Source organism: Copidosoma floridanum, unplaced genomic scaffold (assembly GCF_036245765.1).
Source record: "Copidosoma floridanum isolate Cflo_tuat_1 unplaced genomic scaffold, Cflo_Japanese_pri ptg000013l, whole genome shotgun sequence".
NCBI lineage: Eukaryota > Metazoa > Arthropoda > Insecta > Hymenoptera > Encyrtidae > Copidosoma > Copidosoma floridanum.
Window position 1 is genome coordinate 23,906,061 of NW_028321890.1, and position 26,975 is coordinate 23,933,035.

General features: G+C 47.1%; 1 protein-coding gene across 1 annotated transcript in view; it reads right to left on the reverse strand.

Annotated features, from left to right (window-relative positions):
* Positions 1-26,975, reverse strand: part of LOC106647336 (nephrin) — an 81,313-nt gene that overhangs the window by 40,063 nt on the left and 14,275 nt on the right. The window contains exons 3-4 of the mRNA XM_089591344.1: positions 25,688-25,820; positions 9,412-9,617 (exon numbers count right to left, since the gene is read on the reverse strand). Coding sequence (XP_089447470.1) covers positions 9,412-9,617; positions 25,688-25,820 — 339 coding nt within the window. The remainder of the gene's footprint in view (positions 1-9,411; positions 9,618-25,687; positions 25,821-26,975) is intronic.

A 26,975-nucleotide genomic window follows, 5' to 3' on the forward strand; every position in this document is an offset into this window, starting at 1 on the left:
CGTGTCAAGAGAAAGACAACATACACAAAAATCAACTTCTTGTCCATTGCACAGCTTCTTCCATTAAGACGAAGCAAAGTTCCCCCCCAAATTCTCTCGACAAAGACCATAAATCCCCAGTGCTCATTCAGCTCGATTATCGCCCCGCTTCCAATTTTCGAAGAAAAAACCCGAGAGATCATGAACGAAGAAATACCAAAAGAATGGAAGGGATGTATCCACCCGGCTAGAGCACACCTCGTGCAGTTATTAAAGCTGACCGACAGCTATTAGTTTCCCCCCAACCCCCCGTGGGCGAGTTGTCTAGCGGAACCCACCGCACCGAGAGGCCAAGCCGGAGAAGGTATGGGTTGGGAGAGGCGGGATGCATGAGATCGGGCCGCTGCTGCGGGAAAATATATTGCTAATAGGTTAGCTGCGGCACGGCCCGTTAGCCAAGAGTAATGCCTTACCACATCGACACGCATCGGGCTCATTTAACGAACTGCTGTTTCCCCCTACCCCTTACCTCCTCGCTCGTTCTTCCCCTCCTTTTTCGTATCTCTCTTGGCTCTTGTGTGTTTTTCTCTCGTGTACCTTAAACCCCCCTCCCCAAAAAGCTCAACAATACCACTGCAACTAACGCTATATACTTTGAGCGAACGAGCTAGAAAAAAAAAAAAAAAAAAAAAAAAAAAAAAAAAAAAGAGTTCGATTATAGCGTGGCTTTTGGTCGTTGTTGTTGTTCTCTATACACATTGTAGTGGGCACACGCGAGAGTCATAGGCGTTTGTCACGCTGCCAGTGTACTGCCGTTACAAGGCTTTTTGTTGCTCCTGCTTTTGATTTTGCACCTGTGCACACCGATACACGCGTACACATTTGTCTTGCCAGCGTTTAACTTTGGTAACGACGACAGGTTAAGCGAGGAGTTGGGAGGGGGGTGGGGGGCAATTTAATTACCGGTGAATGAACGGCTGCAGTGCACTTAATTAAAAGTGTCAGGGGGGGGGGGTAGTATTCACCCTCCTACACCGCAGCTACACTTACATGCAATCCCAGCTCTTCATCTACGTCGTTGAGCAGCTCTTTTGTTTTGCGCTGCTTCTTGTATGGATATCTCTCTCTCTTTATGTGCTATATTCCCGGGGGAGGACGATTGTTATTTTCTTGCGTTGTACTTTCGGGAGCTTGAAATCGAGGGGGCATAAACGCGCGTTTGCTCGTTCCTCTCGATAGTTGCTTCAATTAGGAGCCAATTAATTAGCCGCTGCCTGGAAATTTGGAAATTAATTTGCTGGCTGATATCGACGGGGTGAAATAACGAGCAAAAGAGAGAGAATAACACGGGTGGGCTAACAAACGCTGTTGCAGTAGTTACGTTTGCTCGTAAAATTAGGAAATACGCGAGCTCTTTTGCTTTTGTTTCGTTGCTTTGATTTTGTAATCTTTCGCGATAGTGGTAGGTACCGAAGATTTCGTGGTATACATCGAGTGGAAATAAAAAATTTGCATGTTCCTTAATTAGTTCCTCGACGGAACAGAGCCAATTGGTCATTTTATTAGCATCGTAGCCTGGCAAACGACAAATTCTTAGTCAATCAAACCGATCTCTAACAACTTTATTCATCAGGTCTATTTAATCGTACGATTTCGATCAGTTACACGATACAACGTACATTAGAAAATTTCTTGATAAACCCGTTATTTTGGTTGCATTTGACACGCACTCGATAACACTATTGCCCGTGTGACATGTCAGCACCTGCCCGCAATGAGGACTTTTATGTTGAGGGCTATTACCAGCTCAATTACTTGGAAGCATTGCAGTGACATCAATTACACCCAAATAAACCGAGACCCAAAACCGGCTCAAATATACGATAAACGGTCCCAAGGAGGATGGGAAGGAAAATAAAAACGAGGGGTAAGAGAGAGAGAAATGGATGGGAAAGAAGTCATAATGCCGAAACTCGAGAAACCAATTATAAAGTGGGTGGACGACGAGAAAGGGGGGAGGGTTGGGGGTAACGCAGTGTTTTACCCAACTCGACCATTACTTGTGCTATCACGGATTAATCTTTTTTAATTACGTAATTTCCTTGGTTTATGAAGTTAAGCGCGCGAGCGCCAGAGGTTCTCTTTCCTTCGCACACGCGGGACAAAATGAGCGTCAGCACGTGCTCAAAGTACAAGGGTGGGTCCCTGGGATTTGCAAAGGCGATAAACCGACAGCTCGAGAGGGTGCACACACGGGAAGCCACCACCAAGGGGGACATTTTGCTCCCGGCCAACTGCAGCTCTGTACATTCTTTTTCCGTCCCATCCTCTCTTTCCTGCTTAGCTTGCAGTCGAAGAGGAGGAGGAGCCGCGGTGGAAAACTTTCTCCCTCCCACCGTACTCGCGTCGGTTTCTTTTTTCTCGTGGCATACACGTATACAACGTCTGATCCGCAGGTAGCCTTAATTCGCGCTCGCCTCCGAGCTGTTTGGCTATTCTCTTCGCGCCGTCGTATCGGCTATACCGAGCAAAGCTACCCTCGTAGCTCGGAGAACTTGCAATTTTTTTTTCTCCCCCTTTTCCTCCCCCAACCTGTAGCCCGGGGAGCCAACTACGCTGGATGTTTTAAAATGTTTAGCCCCGCAGCTTTGTTGCCGATCTAACTTTGGCCCTAGACGTCCGTGAGGCGTCATTATCCCCCCGGTGGGAAAGAGAATAAAGTTGAAACTGTATTCCTCGGCTCGTCAATCGCTTCCTCGCTGCACCCCCGCGGTATCTTTATCCATGAGCTCGAAGTGTGAAAAAAAGATGCAGGAATTTTCCGAGTTTACGTTTCTTTCTTTCCTTTTTTTCCAAAACAGTTTTAGCGAGTGAATTGAGAAAAAAAAGTTCCAACCCTTGGCGCAGAAAAATCATGGGGCATTTTTTTTTTCCAACGAAGATCGAGCCTCGTTTGGTACAGATAATCACAACCCCTTCGGAGTATGTGAGTATGGGTACAACGTACAAGAGCCAATGCCGTCGTTTTCACTTCCCGATGGTAAAAAAAGAAAGAAGAAAAAAAAAGAAAGGAATTCATACGCTTCGAGCGTATGCGCGCACTTACCGCGGAAAATCCGACGGAACGAGCTTCGTACGGTGGGTGCGATGGCACCTCGCGATTTTCTCGAGTTACGAAAGATTCTTTTCCGGGTAAGCAACGCCTCCGCCACCCCGTCGAGGGAATCGAGTTCTTGCTCGTCTTTCCGCCCCTCCTGTTGCAGCCCCGGTCTTTTTATACATCGACACGCGAATTGGATTATACTTATATTTCCAGCATCATCCGGCAGTACAGCGCCCGAGAGCCGAAAGCCATGAGGGGCAAGAGAGAAAGGGGGTGAAATCGATAATATAACGGATTATCCACTATACGAGCCAGTATATGTATCGATTTCACCGTCAAAGATGGGTGCTACTTAATTCTCTCGCCTATCGGCTTGCCTGTCGCGGTAAGTATGGGTTTCGCGCTCACTTCCGTGCCCTTATCGATTAATGCTATCTCGAAGGGGAAGAAAAAAAAAGATGGGATTTTCGGTTTTTGAAAAATTCACGAGCTCTGCTGACACTGATTTTTGAAATGATATAATGTTCTTGACCCAATTTCAGGGGAAAATCTCTCTCCATTGTCCAAAAATCGGTAACGCTTTGCTTGACCGTTAATTTAATTTTTACCGTACCTCAAGATTTATGAATCAGAAAAAAACGCGTGGTAGAAATAGTGGAGGAACAAATCGTGGCGGCAATGGTGTAGGCCTCGAGCACGTGTGAAGAATGACCTATATTTTTTTTCTCTCTCCAAGAGACAACCGCTAGAGCAACGTATCGCGAAAGGAAAAATAATGAAAAAAAAAGGGGGAAAAGAAACGAGAAAAAGAAGGAGGAGGAGGAGGAGGATGGGGAAACCGATCCGCACGTCCATCAGCCGTGCAACCACGACCAGAGTCCTTCCAACCTCTTATTCGGACTCGATTTTTTATTTTCTTCTCGCGCATTTCTCTCCCACCTCCTTCTCCGTACCCTTGGAATAACCGAATTGACAGCGGCTAGAAGAAAACGCGGACCACCGAACAACAAAAGAAAATCGATCAAGTTGGCAAAAGCGTATATATATATACAGAATAGCGCGCGTGTAAACTTTCGCACGGCTGAACAGCAGAGGAACGTCCATTATACGTGTCGCGTGTGCTTATATGTGGGTCCCCGGCCTTCACCCCTCGGTATGGAAGAAAAATGAGCCGGGGAAACGCGTGAAAAATTAAACTTTTCGAGGCCCATCCATTTCTAGTGGCGGGGTGTGGCCGGAGCCGATAGTAGCGCGCGAAGGTGAATGGTAAGTGCTCGGGGAGAGCGAGAGAAGCACGAGGAAAGAGCTTTTTCCCCGGAAAAAAGTAACTGGATCTCTCTGTATGCGTGTGTGTGGGTGAAGGGAAGGAGTGGTGGTTTCCACTCGTCTCTGTCATAAGCTCTTGAGGAATTTTCACGAGCACAGGCGGGTGTTGGGATGTTTGGATAAAGGAAGTTTGTCCGGAAGTTTGTGGGTGCCGGTATCGCGCGTTTGTTTTGCGAATCACGCGACACGACGTGTCGTATACGGTTTGCCCGAGAAGAAGAAGCCAACTACATTCGGTGGGGATTTTTCCTTTATTCTCACTCGTTCGCTCGCTTTTGTCTAGTTTTTTTTTTTTTTTTTTTTTTTTTTTTTTTCCCACACGTTATCTTTTCCGAAGCAATCACTTGGAAATCGTAATAATTTTGCAACTAATTTAAAGTTGCATTGAAAGCCGTACGGAGGAAAATCATTTTTTCGAAGGGTAAAAATTACCCCGGCGCAGAAAGTTCCCAAATGACGGAAGGCCATCAGTTTACAGCGCTGGTTGCGTTTCTCGCGTGCAGAGGTACTTTGCCGAGTTGGAGATTAAAAAGTTTCTGCAGCGACGCCTAAACGGATTCTCAGTCCCAAGTGCCCCGATTCAAAATTCTCGCCTGGATTTTTCCGCTTACCATATTTTTCTCGCGCTCGGGAGACACGCCCCTCGGGAATGCAGGTGCGCGCTAATGCGCGGAGCATCGATCAACGGTGAGATTAAACAATTTCCAAGATTCAGCCTCCGAGACATCGACAACTACGCATGTAAGCGGTAAATCCATTTCGCCCCCACCGTAGCAGGGCAGGAAAAACTTTCTCGGTCCTTTCAACCTCGAGGCTCGTACGTAGGAAAAGCTTCGTCGATTCCCCCGTTGGGCTACGTCGCAAATCCCTCGAGGGAATTTCAAGTGCCGTGGCACACTCGGGCTGCACTTTAATCTCCCCGTTTCAGCCTCGATCCGACAAATGTCCGAAATACAACCTCCGCGTGTCCCGAGTTTTCTTCCGTCATTCGCCGAGGCGACACTTTTTCCCATCCGCTCATTTTCATCGTTTTTCCACTCTAGCCCATTTAATTCCCGGAGCGATCTGCAATCGGGTAAATTAATGCTTCCTCGTCGCAGTTGACGTTGTGTACTCGTTTCGCCGCCGAGTAAAAATTTCGCGTTTATAACGTTTGCTCTCGAGGGAGCTCATTAAGTGGAAATACACCGAGGGCATCGATTGGTTTACTTTCAGGCAAACTTGGAGTGGGGGCATATTTTCAATCGATACTTCCTCTTTGCAGCCTCGCAAGCTCCTTCCTCATTTTCAAACGACTGCGTCCGAAAAGCTCCGCAAACAAAATTAATATAAACACCCGCGCGCGAGAGAGTAACGTGGCTCAGCTCTGCTCTCCTGTGTACACACGTACAAAAGCCTCGAGGAAAAAACTCGCTCGCCTTCCCGGAGAGCCGCGAAATCAAATGAAAACCCGCGATATTTCCACCTCGCGCTCGTACTACACTCTCAAAAGTGTCACCCCCCCACCCCCAACCCCCCGAAAGTTAAATCCATCCGCGCTTAATTCCTTATTCAAAAGGCGCCCGCGCAAACATAATTCAATCCCCGAAACAACGTGATTTCCCATTTCCACGCGCAAACATAATTCTCCCGGCGCATAAATAAAAACACCCAACTCGCTCGAGAAGGGAGGAGGGAAAAAGAAGCAAAGTTCATCGCTCATAGCTCGTCAAAGGTAAAAAAGGATGCGATACGCAGATGGGTGCATTTTTCACGGCGCAAAAACAAGCGACGAGCCATCGACAGGCTTCGCCTACCCTTTTTTTTCTTCCCATCTCCCGTCGGATCTGGTTACGGCAGCGGGAGAGAAAAGGGGGTCGTAGACCCCTTCCGTCAGGCGCATCGGACGCGAGACGCCCATTAATCACCGAATCACAACCAACTTACTGCCCCGTCCGAGTTTCGGGGGGGTTGGGCGCGTGACACGCTCGGCTGCGCCTAATATAAGGTTCACGCGCTGCCCTCGAACGCTTTCCAGCCGAAAGCACACCGGGCCACGAGCCAATCTACCCCCGCCCCCTCCTACAGCCCCATTTTCGCCCGAGTCGTCGTCTTGCTACAACTCCCAACACCAGTGGCACTTGCTGCGACGAGGGCCGCTGCACCGGGAGTTTCGAGAGAGCAACGCGGTGACGTCAACGAGGGAAAAGACGCTCGTGGCCGCGGTGGTGGTTCTAGCGTCATTAACCCCCCTCGTAGGTTATACCTCGTAGATACCAGGGCTCGGCTCGTTAGAGCTCGGATGGCGCTCCCGAATTACCGTTGGGGGTGTTTCAATCAGCCCCCGCCGGTGCTTATCGATAAAGATCCCACCCCCGGCTGAAATCTTTGGGGCCGACTATCGTAGCTGGAGCGGTAGGGGGAAATATTTGGCGCGCAGCCAGCGATGATCGTTGACCCTGAGACCGAGAAAAGAGGAACGAACGGTTGGCTTTTACCGGGAAAGACGTTGCTCCCTATTCCGTACATCCGACTCGGGGACAATATCCCCCCCGGTTGGCTGCTCCCACCGCGCCATTCTTTTCCCTCCTCCCGCCTTATTCTATTTTCACTCGGCGCCTTTGCTTTTATCTCGCTTGCGCTCTTATTCCGCTCTTTCGCGACGATTTCGGCGCCGCAACCCTCCGAGGAAAAAAAAAAGTCGAGGTTGCAGCCGAGGCGCTTACGAATTTACAGCCTTGCGAATCGTCACGCGTCCAACGCCGATGCTCGATTAATCGGGGCCGTTTTGTTTCCCTTCGCTTGAACTCGCCTCGACCTCCGAGACTCACAGCTCGCGTTTGTAGTTCTCGGCGTTGCTCTTCCCCCTCGTCCACCTCTGATACTTTTACCCTCTGTGTGTATCTAGGTGATCCAAGTTTTCGTGGCCTGCTTACTTTACCATTCAAATTGTTTCGTACGCGGTGCAAGCGACGGAGGAGGGGCAGCTTTTGTCGAGCAGAAAGAAAGGAGAGGCTATCGAAAGGTTCTTTTACCTCAGAGCTCTGAAAGTGGCAGGGTAAGGAAGGAGTAGCTATACCCTTGTTCTTCTTCGTAGGTGGGTAGACCAACTCGGAGGGAAGGAGCTCGCAGTCGCTCCTAATTCAGTTTAATGGACGGTTAGAAGACAAACTGCGTTAGCGATGCCAATGCCGAAAGGACTTTGGTACAGCTGCAGTAAAGAGGAAAAGAGAACAGGAGGGCTCGAGACAAAGTGAGCCTGAGATAGTACTTACGAGCGGAGGAAGCCAACGGGGGGGAGGTCGCGTTTTCCCCAGGAGAAGCTGGTGCCGTCGGGCTCGAGAGCGAGAGGCGGCGATCGATCGCGCGTACACGGGATTCCCCCTTTTGTCCGACGGACAATAAATTACTTTTAAATCAAACTATCGATCCTCGCCAAAGGAGGTCCCCCCCGCTCGTCCTTGGCGTCTTGTATGGTTTGAGAGCGGAAGGAAGGGCTTAGCTGCGATATTTGTCTCGGCGAGCTGATCGCTCCGAAAGAATAATCACGCTCGTGGTGTGTACCGGGCGTGGATTTTTGCGTTGGTGCTCATGCAAAGTCCGAGAGAAGGAAGGGGTTACGATTAGCGGATAGTTTGAGAAATAGTTTGGCGATGCAGGTGTGACGATGGGTAGGAGGGAAAAATGAAATTTCGGGATACCTTAGGCGCCGTTGATCAATGTTTAGGGGGTGGGCTGTGTATACCATAGTGGGTCCAAAATAGTTGGCGAGTCCTTGATCCTGAGCGTTATCGGTGTGGTGGAAAAGTTTCATGGTGGTTTTTTAAAATTTGTTTTGGTGGGCTTTGTTTAACGTACACACTTTCTCAGGCTTAATACACTTTAACGATAGTAATTACTATTATTACTGTTGGGTGGATGGATTATATCAGAAACCTAATGAATCTTTGAAACGTTACTTTATGGAATTTTTGGTCAATTAATGGAAAAAGAGAAAAAAATCAATAGTTGGTTACGAACATGTTTTAATAAACTTTGTGGAAAATCCGTGGCACGTAAAAAAAAAATTGTTCAACTCGCGCAAGAGCGAACTCGACTTTTCATCCCGTATACCCTCGACAAACTTTCCTACCTTTGTAGGTAGAGTTGGTAATTAAAAAAAAAAAAAAAAAAAAAAGTAAAAGTCAACGTGCTCTTGTACGTACATACGTTTCCCGATTCTAAGTGAAAAGACGAGACCTTTCTGTTTTCATGATGTTACTAGCTACGCGTATGATGCGATGGTAGAGTGATTTTTTTTTTAAAACTTTTAAAACTCTGTAGAAAAATACGTTTAATCAATGAATGCGGTCTATTTGTTACTTGTGAGAGCTAATTACGAGTAAAGCGATTACGATTTCATTTTTGGTACACGCTGGTTGTTAATTGTTGTTAAATGCTTGCTGGTGTGGTCAGACGAAAACAAAATTAAAAACTTTTTTCATCATCACCACCTGCATAGACGATACTGTTTGATCATCATCGTGAACCCATAAATGGGCACTACCAAACTAAAAAAAATTTTTTTTTTTTCCCATCATCCTTATTAAGTACAGACACGTTGAATCATAAATGTTCTCACGAAATATCAAGGAGTAGCAAACAAACAATTTTACCTGATGAAAGACCACCCGGATTGAATAACCCGTGCATCATTTCGCGGACTTCCCTTCCGCATAACCAATTTTCGAGCTGCTCTGAATAATGTAACGCATTGCAAAACAAACGACAGAGCAACAACGGCTCTGTGGTGGTGGTGGTGGTGCGAGCGTGCACCGACCCGGAAAATATACTTCACCCCCCACGTCCCTTCAGAGAGCAGTAAAACTACTGCCGCAGTACCCATACACATGCTATGCCTGTAGGTTGATGCACAGCAGTTCTTTGCTCTCTCGATATTTTATTAATGAGCCGACGCGCCGTACACACCCCGTGATGTATCATAATATGCGCATAACAAAGCATCGAGGTACCCAGAGACTCACCAATGACGGTAAAGTTGACTTTGAAATTCTTGGTCTGGGAGTTGCGAAAGTCGACGCGGCACCTGTACTCCCCGGCGTCGCTCTCCTTCACGTGCTGGATGTCCAGGTGGCTGGGCGCCGTGGGGTAAAAAATTGCCCTGTTACCCCAGACCTTGTCCGAGCTCCAGATTTTCACTTTGCCGTACTTCAAGTTGCGCGCGTCGTAGCTGCAACACATAAAATCACCCGCGCGTTGGTTAAATGGGAAACGAGTTTATTATACGTGATTGGTTGGTCATTGATGGACGCACAGAAATTCAGAGAAATTAAACTATACATACTGGGGATGGGTACCTCTAATTTGCCGGGGAAAATATTGAGCTGGGAAGCAAAGGCAGCGGAGGAACTTTGGTGTAATCAGGCGAGTGCCGAAAATAAGTCGAATCACCGGAGATTCTTTCAAGGGTGTACTACCCCCGATCTTCCCTCGCTACAAAGGTATTCTAATTTTCTCCTTTCTTTCTTTCTTTCTTTCTTTCCTCCGCCACTTTGTTTCCTCCTTTTGGCATCGCCGCCACTCGCGGCAGCCGTTCTTTTGAGCCATTTAAAATCTCTCTCGTTCCTCTTTTCTTTTCTTTTTTTTCGCGACTGATTTCGCTTTTTCTCCTCGTTTCTCTGTTTGAGCTTGTTAGAGGAAAAATTTTCCAACTAGGGGCTACTTCTTTTGTTCAGTTTGAAATAACAAGCTAGGGATAATGAAACTGCGTCTTATCCCATCAAGGGATTCATGCAGTCTATTGTTGTATTCGGAATCAAGGGTTTGGATTTTCCACGGAAATATCAAATTTTCGTTTCTCTTTGGAATAATTCATGAATCGGAAGTTGCCCCGAATTGAGCATAATAACTCGTAAATGAAAAGCTCGAATTTTAAACGAAATCTATGAATTGTTCATCGTGACAGTGGCGACTTGCGACTTTATAACGCAATAGCACCTAAAGGTAAGCCATCATTGGAAAGCTGTCAAGACATTTATTTGCTACAACTTTATGCACATTTTCTTCTAAACACGATCTTCAAGAACATATTATTCCAATTGTTCTCAGGCATTTAGGTTTTTTATAATTTGTTGGACAATATATCGAACATGATCGTCCTACATGTCTCTCATACCTTCGAGCATTGACAAGTTAAAAAAAAAGCTACTTGAATCTGACAAGATCCAAACGATTCGCGAAACTCGTTGAAGCTAGGAAAAAAAGCCTAACTTCCGTGGTAGCGACTTTGTATGTTGTAAAAAAATGTAACATAAATGCACTGGTCGAGATAAGGCCCGGGGAGTACAAGTATCAACGCAGTCGAGCGGAAAGAGAGAGCTTCTTTACTGGCAGCCACGAAGTTTAATCGAGTTGGCCCAACTATTTGTTAATTATCGCCGACCATTATCGACTCTCGTATCCGCGCACCGCACCCCCGATCCCCCATTCGCCGGAATATCAAACGAGTGCCTCAAAAATATATTAATCCGCTTAGCCATACCTGCGGCCCGTAATCCTCTTTCCCGGAAATCCCACGCAACTTTCGCGCTTATATACATATGAATTAGCTCTTGGAGGAGGTGACTTGTGTGTAGAAAAAAAAAGTGTCTCCACTCCTTAATCGACTAGATCTTTGTCTGGATCGGCCAATCCTTTCTCCACGGAGCAAGCGGGTCTCCAATGCTCCAGAAAAGACTTTGTATCGAGAACGAGGAGATGACGGAGGTCGATGGGGGGTGGGGGATGGAAATATCAGGCCTCCGATTTAATTAAAAGACCCGTGGCTAAAACGTTTTGCTTGTAAGCGCCACTGCCGGCCTTTAGGATCTGGAAATCACTTAAACGCTTCTGCGCCGCGACCGCTGGAGGGGGGGGGTTGGAAAAATAAAGGGACGGTAGGGGTCGTGAACTCTGGACGTGCTACACGTACCTTCGGCTGATTTGAGTGCACCACCCTTTTTTTTATCGCTTTCGCTCCTCACCATCCCACCCTCTCTCTTATACTCTTTCTTTTTTTTTCTCCCTCATTCCCTTAGCGCTTGATACATCGCGAGGGGGATGCTCGGAAATTAGCCTCGGCACACGTACCGAGGCGGTCAATTCAATTAGGCAGCAGTGCGCGCTTTGTTGCGCGTTTCTCTCTTACCCGCGCGAGACGGGAGGAGCAAGGTGTGGCTGATATGCAATTGCGCGCACGCGATTCTTCTGCCTTTACTCGTCTGGACTCCCCCGGGGGAGGCTACACCCGTAGACACCCCCTGCAAATGTGAATAATTGGCACCCGCGAGAATTTTTACTTTGCAGAACGAGAAAACGTACGGCCGAAGCGTGCGCTGGATCCAAATGAGGCATGGGAACAATCACGCGGATGGCTACTGTATATAGGTTTCCTCTCGAGTTCTGTTTAGTTTTTTCTCCGGAGGAGGGTATGGTGCTTTAGAGCTGCCCTCGCGTGCTTTATTTGCGCGTTGGACAAAAGATGTATGCAAGTGCACGCTTTCTGGTATTGAGCTACGCTCACTTTGTGTATTACTTTGGCCAGGGTCCCAATGTATCTTTGGTGCATACGTTGTTCCGCCGTGTCTGGTCTACATATACCTTCGTACATTGCGCTTGGAAAGTTCCCTCAAAGATACATCGAATTTTCATTTTCATTTTCACCTGGTTTATTACTTTCGGCTCGTCGTTTTTCAAACAAATGAAACTCCCCTCCTCTCGTCTGAGCAAAAAATATCATCTGAAAATCATCGCGAATCCGTTTTGACGTAGAGCCAACTCCAGCTGGGATTTGATTTCGAAAAGCCAAAGTTGTTTTTTTCTCCCCTCCCCAGCGTAGCTCATCTCGTCAAGCATACTCGGTGTATATTTTTCAACCAAAGAAACAGATGCCGCGTCCGGAAGGTTTTGCAGGCCCCTTGCCAAATCCATAAGGTCCAAAAGGGATCTCCCATAAAATTTCGAAAATCCATTAGAGCAAGAAAATATCGATCTTGCAAGTCAGAGACCTTTGTTCTTTTTCATCTCGTTATTCTCTATTTTTCGCTCCTCCTGTTCGCGTACTCACGTCACATCCAATTATCCCACAGAAAGTGTTACAACTCGAGACATTTTATATAAAAGAGCACCGTCCACGTGGTTGGACCACAATGTGTTAGGTTTTTAGAATTTTTTTGTTTATTACTCCCAGCAGGCTGTATTTCAGAAAAGGGCACCTACATTGTACCGCTTCGACAGCACCCTGTATTGGCATACGTTAACCCGCGATGGTACGACGGCCAAGACGAAGAAGAGAAATGAGAAAATAAAGTCAGAGGGGCTGGGGGTTGCTAGTAAGTAATACGGTGAGCGAGCAGGAGCACGTGCTATGGTCTGTCACAAAAAACCACCCCCGCGACAACGGCTTACATACGTGACGCGTACGAGGGATGGAAGAGAGACGGAGGGAGAAAAAAAAACTATACACATATATGCGGGTGAGGACTGTAACGAAAGAACGGGAGGAATAAAAAAAAAAAAAAGGTGCGAAAGAGACGAATGGCAATGGACAGGGGGGAGTAAGGGCACTAATTTCGTTAACCATGCGACCGCACGCGCACGCACGTCCGTAATTTGACAATTTCGTCGTGCTTGCGTTCGCCGAAAGAAGAAGAAGAAGAGAGATAAATGGAGGGACGAATCGATGGAGGTCCGTCCTGCTCGTTTTTCTCTCCTCACCTTGATTGCCCACCCTCTAATCGGCCCCCACCCCTCCGCCCGAGCACCGTTAATTCGATCGAGTTCCATTGATGAATAATTACCGCCACCGTTTATTCGATTGGCCGAGCGATTCTTCCTTTTTTTTTTCTTTTTTTTCTACGCCACCGATGATTCTGGACTTTGCAGTCTCGACGATCGGTTGGTTGTTCCAAGCGACACGGCAATGAAAAATCAGACATAACGTGTGTAAAAAAAAAAAAAGCAAAGCTCATCCACGAGAGCTTACGAACAATTTCCCCATGCACTTAAAATTTAACGCGTCCTCGTTGTTCTCGGATGTTATCGAGCTCGTTGCTCCCGAATCCATTGTTTTTTTCGCCCTCGTGCACCGTAACGGCACGTTCCTTCGTTACTCTCGGTTTTTATTCTCGCGTCGTCCCAGATAACATTTCCCAGTTCTCGCGTTCCCTCGGAAGCCCTTCCCCATGCAATATCAAATGTATTGGAAGTAATTTTCGCCCCCACCCCTCATCGCTGGTACAAAGTATCTCAAGATTTTTTATTTTTTATCCTTGGTGATATCAGCCATCGTACCTACATGGCATCGTAGCTTCGACAATCCACTGTCCAGAAAAAAAACAAACAAACATTTGGGCTCGTGAAAATTGATCCCGAAATAGTTCACGTAAAGCGTAGCCACCCACAACTTCTTTCGCTGCCTCCACCCCCGAGCGGCCAACTCTCTTCTCTCCTCGCCCGAGTTGAAATTCATTTTACCGCGAATCGACGCCCCCGCTGCAGTTGGTTACCTGTACGAGCCAGCGAGAGGAAGTACAATAAGACCTCGCAAATATTCCCAACAAGAAAGTCTCGGAGCCCGTACAATATGATGGGGGGTTGGAGCGAAGCGATAGATCGTTAACTCGATTAACGCCCAAGTATGAGCTCGTCCCGTTGAATATACATAAAGTTTGGGGACTTTACGCGTAGGTCTGCGCGGCCCCGAACCTCTTGGGGGTTTTGCGTGAGGACGCTCATGAGGTGACAGTAGTCGAGCGGCCAACTTTTAAAAGGGCCGCTCGAACTTTGCGCATAAAATTAAAGAATCGCGGTTCCGTGGTCTTCCTCCCCCTCTGCGTTGGAGGGAGGGAGCAAAAAAAGAAATACAATTTACGGCTGCTAACTTTTGTTTCCCAGCAGAGCGGATTCCAATAGCTGGCAGGTGTCTCGGTCGCTGGGCTGGTTCGCGTCCCCGCCAATGGCTTTTCATTCCCAAGCGACGACGCGACGGTATGCTCCTTGGGATCGGAAAATTCCGGGTCGCGCGATCGTTGTTGTTTCGTGCCCCGGTGCTCCGGAACGCGAGACCTTTGTTTTTTCCTCCCACGTGTTTTCACGCGACGTGTAATCTCGTTAGGTCCACGAGGCACTTTGGGAGACGCTGTCTCGTTCACGGATGAAGGACTCCCCGGGTGTGCCGGTCTCTCGGGCTACGCCTGGATATTGGAGGTACGTATGAGCTTGAAGGATTGATTTAGGTGATTGATAGTTGGCGTTTATCTGCGTGAGGTTGTAAATTGTATGATTACTCAAGTTGGGACAAAAAAAAAAAAAAATGTCATCGATGCCAAAACTGGAGAGTATACTGTTGTGAAAAAAATTGTTGGTCCAAGAACATTTAATGTTTTACTACGCATTCAACCGAATGTCTACTTTTCTGAACGTGATGAGCATGCAAAGTGGCCGAAATTTGTTTTTACAACACCATCAGCGCGTACGGGGGAAACTTATTCAATAACGGGGAGGGAAATGTATACGCTGTAATAACCATTTCGTACGAGCAGTAAATACTTGGGAGGAATATGCAAATCCGTGTCTACTATTATATCATGTCACCACTTATAAACTCCGTGTGTGCGGCTTCTCTGGATATTAGTTTGCGGTGTTCGTGCCATACGCCAAGTGACGTCAACGCGTATAATAACTCTCTCTGTCTCTCTTCCCTTGTGGTATACGTATACGAGTGGCGCATGTGTAAGGAGTCACTGTTAATTGGAACATCTGATAACATCTGAGGGTTGATCATTTTTTTTTTTAATTTTATGTCTATCATTAAACATACTTACAAATACAAATTTGTTGCATCAATGTATCATGGTATTGAAAAAACTCGACATAATTTGTGTCGAGAGTTTTGTCTACTTTTAATGATACGCATATAAAATGTTTCATCGAAAATTAAATTTTTTCCCAATACGTGGTTAAAATGTCATCAAGAAAATAGGATTGCATTTAAAAGATTTCTCAAACTTGATCGACTCGTGCATCTTCAACTTTTTTTTCCATTTAAATTAAGATACATCGCGTGAATAGAGGATTCACATTCAAACGGTAATCAAAAAGCGACGTGGAAAAATTCCCCCCTGCTGAAACTTTCAATCGTCCCGTGGCATAAAATACGTCTATGTGATTTCATTGATTTTCATCAAGTTAAGTGAAATCTCGCGTTTTCATCTCTGACATCTTCCCCGGAGCTCCGTACGCGCATATTCGCGAGCATAAAAAGGAAGTTTAGTCTTTTCCCCGCGATACTCTTGCTCGATGGAGTATAGGAAAAAAAGAAATGAAAAAAAAAAGAAAAAAAAAAGGTATAAAATATACAACTTTAAAGGAGCTTGCGTTTCATCTCGGGTCTCGCTGGGAATTTATGACGTATGAATTACTCGGAAACGTACCTTTTCCCTACGCCCGCCGAATACGAAGGTGAATCGTAAAGAGAATGTAAAAAATGACTGAAATAAATTCCACCACCCAAAGCGTTAAATCGTCCGTACCGAAATATATACGTACGCCGGAGGATTTTATTTGGCTTAAAACTATACTTAGATCCGTGGGTTTTCTGTAACTAATATATATCTCCCATCCCCTCCTTTATACCACGAATTTATGGGTGGTTCCAAAAATCATGCATCAATTTTGCAACATTTGGATTTTCTTTCACCACTTAATCTGCATTGCACAATAATCGACGTGAGAGCCAAAGTTGTTGTTTTTTTTGTTCCACCCCCGAGAAAGAAGCAACAACAGGCACATACAAAAGCCCCGCGAAACCAACGGTATAAAACCAAACGACGAATCATTAGCGTCGCAAAAGTCCCCCAGGGGGTTGGGTCACTCGTTCCCGGGATTCTAGCTGTCACCCCCCCCCTCCTGATGTCTTATCAATGCGCGCGCCCGGCTTTTGTTCTTCCTTGTCGTTATTGCCCCGTAGCGTGCTGTTTATCATGCATAAATGCAGCCGCAGCTCTCCCGAGCACCCGAGGACGGCAAAAGGCAAAGACGAGCCCAGGAAAGGGGACACCACTTTTATGCATTCCCAAGTTGTATAAATGTAAATAAAAGGTAAGCAGATAGAATGGAACACACCTATACATGTATATTATGTGTTCTTGCGTTCCCTCCCGGGTTTCAGTGGCCGTCGACTAGCAGCCAAACTCCCCTACACCGGCGCACGGATTTCGAATACCGATTGTCAGCTTACCTAATGCCCACCCCCCCTGTCTCTTTCTCTTCTCTGTTTCCTCGAGCCCCCCCCCCTTATGAATAAAACAACCGCAGGCGTCTTGTAGTGGTATTTTCTCTTCTCCCCCCCGGGGGACGTATCTTGCGTTCTACCACCTCTTTCGCCGAGTTGGGGCTTCTTCGCGACGTGCCTGTGTATGTATATACGTACGTGTCCTGTCAATTCGCGTTGCGTTGGAAGCACCGGGCCAAAAGTTTCGCCGAGCTCCTCTAATGGGGGGAGCGGAATTTTGGAGAAATGGCGCCGTAGTTGCGTACCAAGTTTGGAGGAATGAGAGCGAGGGGGGGGGGGCAGGTTTAAGGAGTTGGGGGTTCAATTTTTTCAATTCCCCGGGCTGATGGACCATCGGTTCGGTGACCGAGTTGGACGCGCGATTTTGATGATCTCCGCGCGTGCCGCCCCTCTCCTTTTTTCCTACTGGCCGGGAGGGAACGTACGAAGGGGTGGTCTTTTTTTTTTTCTCTTGCCAACTTTTTCGGTTCCTCTCAACTTTGACCTTTCCCACCCCCTTCGAGCCTCGAGTCACGAGGGGCGCTAGAGCGCGGGCTGCTCATTAAGTTGCCGGCTGGGATTTTCAGCTTCATGAAAATTAATCCCCACCCATCGCGCCTTTTGCATTTAATTTTCGTGCCTACCAGTCGTCAAGGGATGTTGGAGTTGACAAAGTCGAACCTTTGACTTTGGATGGAAATTAAAAAATTTGGTGGGAGAACGTTTATGAATTCGAGTGGCGCGTCGTTAAAATTTTCCCCAATCTGCTCTTTGAAGTGTGCGTAAAAGTAAATTTAACTCTTTCTTTTCCACGTCCCACCTTGTTTGAAGTGATTTCGTCCCCGTGTGTTTGTGTATATGCTACTCTTTTCAAATTTGTGTCGATCCGAGGGTTGGTTATTGCTTTTTGAAACAAAAAATAAAAACGACACGGCCAACCAGGTGCGATAAACTCATTCCTCCGTGTTCCTCTGGCCCGTAAATTTTTACGGTACAAAATTTAATTTTTCAAAACACCCCTGAAAAAAAAGTGCGACACGCACAATTTTCCCAACCAGCCATCGATGACGAGGGCATATTTATTTTGCCCGCCCCATCCTCCCTCGGTGAGGGAAAAAACCGTGTTTAGCAAGATTACGTCGTGCACTTTACGCCCCATCGATCATCTCTCGCAGCATTCACAATTCACGTACCACCACCTGACTAATAGACAAAAAAAAAAAAAAAAAAAAAAACAATATCCGGCTGTCCTCTAAAATTGCTCGTTCAAAATGAAAAAAAAAAAAAAAATCCCATCCAATACCACGCTCAGACGCGCTCGCGTCAATGCGGTCTCCCGCACGCATTCAACTCTTCCCTCGCGCCTGATCCCCCACGCAATTGCGAAAGAGGAAGGGTATGCATGTACACGTACCGTGTAGCGATTGCAATTGGCTTTGCTCTCTAGCGTGGCTGTAGGGACAGGTAACAGGGTAGGGGGGGGAGGGTACATGTGGCATCTTTGCCGCGCACGCGAGCTATTTGCGCCGGACCGAACGTCACCCCGGGGACCCTCTTGCTCGTGCCCTCCTCATCCCTGGACTCTCGTTGCTCGGCATTAATTCAAGGGTGGCGGATACGTTTGCCCTGCACTGCTACAGTGCCCGTTGCCGGGAAAAATGTAAGCAGCCACTTAACCGAATGTGTCGTCTGTCGGGGATGCTCGAGGAATTGAATTTTATGCTCCTTGCTGCTTTTGCGGTCCTTATACAGCTAAAGTAGGAATACAAAATGAAAATGAAAATTAAAGTGAAAAGAAAATTTTTTTTTAACGAGAACCCCTTTTTGATCGATGCTAGCGAGCAATTTAAAAGGCAAAGGAATAACGATTCTCTCGCCGTAATGGGGGAAAAGTGCTTTTGAATGTCCTTGGAAAGTTTTAATTAATCCGCGGGAATAAAGACCGAGGGTTTGTCTTGCCTTTTTTTTTTTTTTTTTCTTTTCTTTTTCGAAAGTGCCGGGAAAAGGCGTTGAAAGAAGTCGCGACGAATCAGGTAAAACTAAAGTCCAAAGTTTACCCAAGTGCGGTATTCGCGCTAATCGTTAACTTGGTCGTCCATTACACTCAGGATTTCGTGGGAATATATTCAAGGGAAAAATTGTTTGCCAGTGTGCTCGGGTAGTTGGAAAAGCTCTCACCGGCTGAAGGACGCACCGGCGAGCGTGGAAGGGGGCGTTTAATTTGTCACGAGTGACTCGTGAAAATTTCATTCAATCGCGCCGGCAATGACATTCGATATTTACCACATTTTACTCGAAACGATTTTCATCAAGAAAATAAATCACTTTTATGAGACTTCTCCCCGGTTGATTTATGATCGCCAATATTTAGCGTGACAATAGAATCTTTATACTTTGCACACCAAATGGAATAAAAGGGTTTCCAGTGAAAAAATGAGGTTCAACGAGAGGCAGCTGATTTTTTGAAATACCAATTTTAGTCTCGAAAAAAGAGCGGAATGGCCCACGTATAATAGTACCTCGGCACGCACGGCCGTATACGGGGAAGGTAGTAGAGCTCGCATCATGTTTGTCGGCTCGCATAAGTAATAAGCCGAGACCATTAAGCGGCGCAGCAGGTGCTTCGCAGGGTATACGGTGCAGTTGGGCAGCAGGTGCGGTGTGAGGGGGAACGAGGTCAAAAGTCATAATAAGCGATAAATCCGAGCCTCGGCCCCCGCGCACTCTCAATGTAAAGCACCAGTGTTGTTTTTGTAGTAACACGCGCGCAACGGCCAGCTGACGTCGGTTTCATTAAGCGGCTTTGCCTTTCATTAGCGGGGGGCTGCGTTAAGAGCGCGTGATTTAGCGAACAACGAGATCTTTTTCGGATTTTTCCAGCCCTCGATTTGTCAATTGTCCCCAAAAAGCGCTTATCCATCGCGTGCGCTTGGCCGTTGCTTTTTGCCTTGCCGGTTATTCCTCCGAAGCTCCGATTTCGAGGGGCTAACGAGGTCCGTGGCACGCGCGAGGGAGGTCCACCGGTGGTGTGGGTACTTTAATGAGCTCTGTGTCGATTTAATGGGCCAGTGGCAGCTTGTGCGCCATTGTCTAATACCCCTGTGTCTCGGGGCGTGTGTGCCACGGGCTTGTATGATTACGCGTGCGCTCTGCGCGCAGTCTCTGGTTAGTTAGGCTCATTGTTTTACAAGCGTCTATGGCTTTGGGAAGTGATGACGCGCGCGCTTTGTGCTCGGCTGATTTTGGATGTTACCGAAAAGTTACCGACGATTCGGTTTGCCCGTGTGTGTTTGTTCGTGTAGTGCGTTTTCAAAGTTAACCCCTAGCTTGGTTCATGCAAATTATGCACTGGAAGGACCATCACTACGGTAGAGGTTGACGGCGCTGTTATTCGGATCCTTATTTGATACTTAACAATGTTATTATCGATGGTTTTTGTATTTTGTCATGATGTTTGACAGTAAAATTCTTCAGAATAATTTATTGTTTAGTAGTCATATTGTGAAAGCACTTACGTATATGATGTTAACTTCTGTAAATAATTTTTTCTGTTCCAGTGTGACAAAATATTGAGATTGTACCACTTTTTTTTTGTATCAAATGAAAACGTGTGCTTCTACGATGAAAATAAAGGACCATAATCGGTGACGACTGATACCATTATCACTCAAAAAAAAATTGTAAAATTCTGATGCGAAAAATCGGAAAATAGGATCTTAAAATATTTCGTAAGGTGAAGAAAAGCCATATCTTTCCGTAAAAAAGAAAGATCCACCGAGTCCTGTCACGTTCCATCTGTACCCTCGGAAAGTTATAGCCCGCAAAGTGCAGTCGAGAAAAGATTTTCGATTTTCTCATTTCCACCTAAAAAAGCCTCATCCCATGATTCTCGGGTCACTCCGACTCCCAAACGGAACTTGGCTGATTTTAAATTTCAGTATCCACGCCAAAGTTTTTCTGAAAGGAAAAAATAAAGCTATTGGCTCGATGGCAATCAGGACATCTACACCCTCGACCTAGTTTGTAATCTGTGAAAAGAAATCATAACAAAATCATAAAAATATTACTGCTGTAAAAAAAACGTGTCTTCGAGTCGTGTGACATTTATCTGCGCTCTTTTAACCGAAGCTATATATATATATATATATATATTTTTTTTTAAAGAAAGACAATACACATTCAGCCACTGATTACACCGTATTAACGAACATCTACTGCAGCCCATATAGGAAAATTATTGGCCCTTTGACAAACAAAAAATTACTACGTGGGGATATTTCCATGAGTCTCATTCAGTCTTGCAAAAACGTGAAAACACCCACCGTACGCGCGTCATGAAAATATTTGTATTCAGATTTTACACAATTTCCATATAAATCACCCGCGCTCGGGACGAAAAACACGTTGTCGAGTTCTTCATTTCCGGGCGGCCGTTCATTACTCTCCATTTGAAATTTGCTGATGATATTTATTCGTCCGAGCGCCCGCTCTTTTTTTTCCACCCCTGCACCGTCACTGCGAAGCGAAATTTAATTACAAGCGCAAAATGACGAAACAAGTGGGATTGAATTCGCTCGCGAGCTCTGCTTTACCTTTTTTTTTTTTTTTTTTTTAATCATTCCCTCGATCAGCTCGGCTGTATACCAACCCCTTCAGAGAGTAACTGTTTTCTCGTCCGACTACCTCGTACGGAGGTCCGTAGCCAGAGGCGAAACGTAGAATTGTTGAAAAACGTATACGTACGTCGCGGAGGAGATGAAGAAAAGGTTGGGAGAGAAAAAACGAAAACGTCCCCTGGCCGTGTCTCGATGGCCGGTGCTCATGTGTGTGCCACACGCATACACAGTGCTCAGAGACGTCCCACCCCCCACTGGCGGTACGACTCTTGTTCTCCAGCTGATTCGGATTTGACGCTCCCACCGTGTACACCTATACGGCCTTGTTACGTTGATGCTGTGCTCCATCTCTCCACTATAGTTGGCATCCCCGCCAAGAATATACGTGTACGCGTGCTTCCTACTTCCGCTCGTACCACAACGCATTTCCCATACACGCTCTTGGTTAGCGCACACCAGTGGTATCTCTATTCCATCTCCGAAGCAAACCCACCGATCAATATTTGCGAAACATTTCGTCGTGATTTTTTCAAACTGTAACATATACCAGCCATGTCGTTTGTTGTTCCGCTGAAGCAATTTGCATCCAATAAAACCCCAAGAAATAATTTGCACTGTCACTCTCAGCGACGTTGTTTTCGTTCATTACGTCAGAGGTGACGGAGTACAATTATCAATCATCCCCCATTAAGCGTACAGGGTACATCCAGAACCCAACGCCCTGTCTTTTGCAATTAATCACTGGGTTGGGTCCCCGGTTTTGTTGACAGTCACGCTGCTCCCCCTGATAATCCACCAGCTTTACCACCGCGCTTGATGATAATACCGACCTGTTTGCACTTTCTATGGCTGTCGTTTCCACACAGAGCATTTTTGATCTTGCGGGAGGATTACCACTTATTTTCACGAATTCGTTCCTCACCACTCCTGAAAATCCTCTCTCCTTTAAACAATGCAGCTCATGCAACATTGATTTTTCGACTCATCGCTGGGGTGCCAGCCCGCGCGAGATAATTTGAAATTTTATTTCAAACCGGCGCGCACACGGCCCTTATTTATTATCCCATGAATAAAGCACCTCGAACGAGGAGCGCACGAGTTACGGGCACGAAATGTTAAATTCAGACCGAAACTCCAGCCAACAGCTGCAGTCCCGCTGGCGCGAAACGCAAAACGAGTAGTACAACTCAACGTTTGGTCAGCTCTCTCCCCTCCGCCTCCACGCATTATCTCCCGGGGCGCTTGGTTTTTGATTCAACGCAGCTGCATGGCTTAAAATAAGCGTCAATCGTGACCTCCCTCTCCCAAAATTCAAAGCCGAGCATCCCCTTTAACTTTTACCACGGCCGTCCCCTGTATGACACCCAACGCGGGGCAAGAGAGTGTCCTTTCGCCTCCGTACCTAACGCTCCGATCGTCGGACTAAGGATCCAGCTTTGCGGCTACTTTAAGGCCAAATCCTGAGATAAAAAATCGAGCAGCTAAAAGAGCCCCGAGCTCGATTTTTCCCTGCCAGAGCTCGCCCCGTACGCATACATCAATCTCGGCGCTTCGCGTCGTTACTGCGTCCCGCGAACAATGGCACGGTAATTCGTGCTGCCAAGGCACATTAACGCGCCCAAAGTAGCAAATATACCTACGTAGCTGTCCCAGGGGGTAGAGAGAGCGCGTACACATTGTACACACTGCAGCTGCTTTCCTCTGCTCTGCGGTCACTACTCCCGGTCTCTCCTCCCCATCGCTGCGTCTCGTGTTTGCACGCATGTAAGTGACCAGTGTTGCGCGATCGTGTCGTAGATATCGGGTAAAGGAGGGACGTTGGCTACAGAGCGATGAATGTCGTCCGAGCCCGGTCGGGGGTGAGCTTAGGCTAAGGGAGGAGGCTGACGAACTCTGGTGGATGCGCGCGCAATGGGTGATAAGGGGTTGTGTCTCTTCGCAGCGTGACAATGCCACGAGAGATCGCTGGTCCGGGGGGACGTCGACATTTATTTCGTGGTGCGATTAATTTAATGGCGTTACAGTGGGAGGGTGACGGGGAAAAATGAGGCGAAGCCGAGTTCCATCCGATAGGGTGGCGAGGGAGAATCGTCGTAATTAGAGGGAAATGGGGTGAGATTCCAATGCTCGTCTCGGAAAAAAGGAGGAAAAGACGACTTGGCTGGGGTGCCTTTGGCAGGGCCGGCGCTCCTTATCCTCCGCGTTCTCGCTCGAAGCGAGCAACTTCCTCCTTCTCGCTTCCTCCGACGCGATAACGTCAGCGTTTCCGCGAGCCGAGAGCAGTGGCTTTGAAATCCTGCCCCCCCCCACCCCCTAACTGGACTTCTTTCCTAGCGCGCGTTGGACAAAGGAAAAGGGCCCGCCGGTGCATGTTTGTAGTTTTGTTCTCGGCGGTGGCTGTACGAGCGACGCTTTTGTACCCTCCCGGCTTTTGAAACCCGAGACTATACCGCGACCCACGTATATGCTCGCGTGTATCGTTACAATGGCACTGCTGCACCGCTATGGCTCTATCGTTCCAAGTATCGCGGATTATGGGAACTGCCGGCAAGATTGCGAATCGCCGACTGGAAAGGCTACATACGTATTGGATGTACAACCGTGTGCGAATCGGCGAGTGTACTTTGGGGGAAAGTTTTGAGAACTTTGATAACTGCGCGAGCGCAGTATGTCGAGTGACTGTACATGGTGCGGGAGAGATCTATCGAGCTTGAGCGGATGTAATAATGTTCGGAGGTGCTTGCGACGGCGAAAAGCGCATATCGACGCTTTGCAAAAAAGAGCCCGGGTGGCATGTCCTTTTTGAAGCTGGAGTAGGTTTTTCAGCTTTTTATCCCCTCGAGCTGTCAACGCCCATTAGAGCAATATTTGACGCCAGTACGGGTAAAAGTGCATTTTGTTGCCGACACCTTTTGTTTGTCCGAACAACGGTTCATTCGGCGCAGGGGTCAGTTGTAATAAAATCCACGCCAAACTTCATTAGGTCTAGAAGGAAAAAAGAACGTCATCCAAAAGGACGGAGCAAAATGTAAAATTAATTTCCGACCCACTGGACGAACGGAAAGGTTGACCAACCATCTTTTCCAGTTTTCCCGAGAAACCATGAAATTCCATTCGCCACTTCGTACTTCGAATATTGTGTTTCAGTCGTTGTACCGCGCGCTTTTATTTCCCAAAGGCACAAAAGTCACGCCCGGAGACCAAAAAACCCTTGATTGAATCCCCGCGCAATCAAACCCACGAGTCCACACAGCGAAGCCCCATTTCCGCGGCCAAATCGTATCCAGGCGGGCATTTCGCACCTATTATCCGAAATAAATTACGCACGCCGTGCCAGCCTCACCGCATGTAAATTGCACGGAGGCGAGGGAAAACGAGTGTTAGGCGCGGCAGCCAAGCCGCAGCCCTTATTAAACGACCCGCAGAACAGTACCATCAGCCCACGCGCGACCATTGATTAGGGGACCCGACAAAATATCCAACCAAGCCCCGGTACTCAGTGCCCATGCGTGTGATTTTGCCCAGAGAAGTCAGTGCTATACGTGCCCCCCGATCAATCATCGGATTGGCTCGGTCGTCCGAGTGAAACGCTATGCCGGTCAACCGGCTAACGGCTCCCTCCCTCTTTGTGCGCTCCTCGGAGCCTCCTGCAGTCACCCAATTACGAGACGTCCGTTTCACACGTGTCGTCGATGCGTCAGCTCCTCCCGGGCATAGCTCTGCGCTTGACTCTGGTTGCCCTCAATGATATTTGATTATAATTCATATCCAACGAATTGGAGAGGGATTTGGAACAAAATGTCGATCGTACGATTTTGAAAACGTTAAAATCGGGCGCTCGATATCATTTTTCAATCGGAGGGATTCAATTTCGTCCCCCGTCGAGTACCCGCCACTCGACGGGCCCTACACCCGGACGATCGAGCATCAATCGATTTTCGATTGGTTGCTGCGTAAAAGTTTCGAGGATAGCAACGCGTGGTGTTTCATTCCCGGTGCTCTGAATTTTGATTGTGGGGTTTTCACCACGTTTTCAAGGTAAATCTCCCCGGCGGCGCGTCATCTGTTACCGTTTGCAAATCTTCCCGGGGGGTGTAAGTTGTTCGGGGAAACGGTAGTTTGCTAGTTTTCCTGATAGTGCATCCCGAGGGAATATTTTCGGTCGTTTGGCTGAGGCTGACATCCAAATGACTTGCTGGCGGGGGGAAAACGAGCTGTCGACAATTTCATCGCTCGACATCTCTGTGAACACTGGTTTTTCTCGTACTTAAGACAAAAAAAAAGTGTGTTCCAGCATTCCTTTAGGAGGAAAAATTTTAAAAAATCTTGGTGGAAGGTTGTAAAAAAGAAAAAAAAAGAAACAAGCTAAATTACCTGTACACGTTCTCGTCGGTCGACTCTTGGAACCACAGGACCATCGTTATGGCGTCGTTTTTGTCTTGGGTCTGCGTGTCGCAGGGAAGGGACGCTGTTTGTCCCGCCACCCCTTGCACTGTAACGGTACTTACTGAAACAGAAAAAAAAAAACAAAAAAAAGAAAATGAAATTGGACATTTTCAAAGCTTTGAGTTGAATAACTGTTCAAAACACAATTCTGAGATAACCGTATTATCAGGTGCCATTTTATTGCCAAAACACAAAATAACACGCGGTACATGGCCAACACACGATGATAATTATTATCTTGTGAAAGGCAGAGAGCAGAGAGGGAGGAGTAATTTTGGAAATTAGTTGTGGGGGTAAAACAAGGCAAGGCTCGCGTGTTATCTCTGCGGAGCATTAATTTTGACGCGTGAGCTTGACGCCGGATATTATCTGTTATCCGGCGTAACGCGCAAAATATCACGTTCGACGCATTTAATCACGGAATAATAAACGCTGCCAACCACAACGCCGTTGAACAACAACAATTTATGCGCCGCGCAGATAAGAAGCATCAAAGTGCCATTCTTCCTCCCCTCGTTGTACCGCGAAACACGAGAGTCACGACGCGTAATTTATTTCGTTGAACTCATTAATTACGTTTGCCTCCCCTCGCGATCATTGTTCAATTCGTGCACTCGTGCATCGCGCAGTATTATAATATTAGTTCCCTTTCCCCCCCCCCTCTCTCCATGTGCTATTTATTTTCTTGTCAAAATCTCGAGCTTTTATAACTTTTTTAACTCTCCCTCTCTCGTACGCGTGTACATCGTGAAACTTCCTTGTATAGGCACGCCCGCGCGCAGCTGAAAACCACGCAAAATATACCGCACACCTGAATATTCAACAAAACTACGCTCCTAAGCACTTTGGCGAAGATAACGACATCCCAAAGTCAACATTTGCCAGCCGAATATCCGCTGAATAGTCAAAGCACGGCGATACCCCCTATCGCGCGCGCGTGCCCGCACAACTCGTGCGAAACGAAAAAAAAAAAAAAAAAGCGGGCCACGCTCTCGTGAGATGGAGTTTAACGTATGATCGCAACACGAGAGCGCGGAAAATTCCAAGCTCGTTGCGGAGGAGCCTCAGCCGCACACCATATTCATTATCCCAGTGGACCGAGGGCGCAGTGCGTCGTTCAATTAAACAGGAATGCCAGCGGAGTTTAATCGCTCATGCACGGGGGGGGGGGACTCCCTATTTTCCTCCTCTTTGTCCATTATGCCTGTAAGCGTGC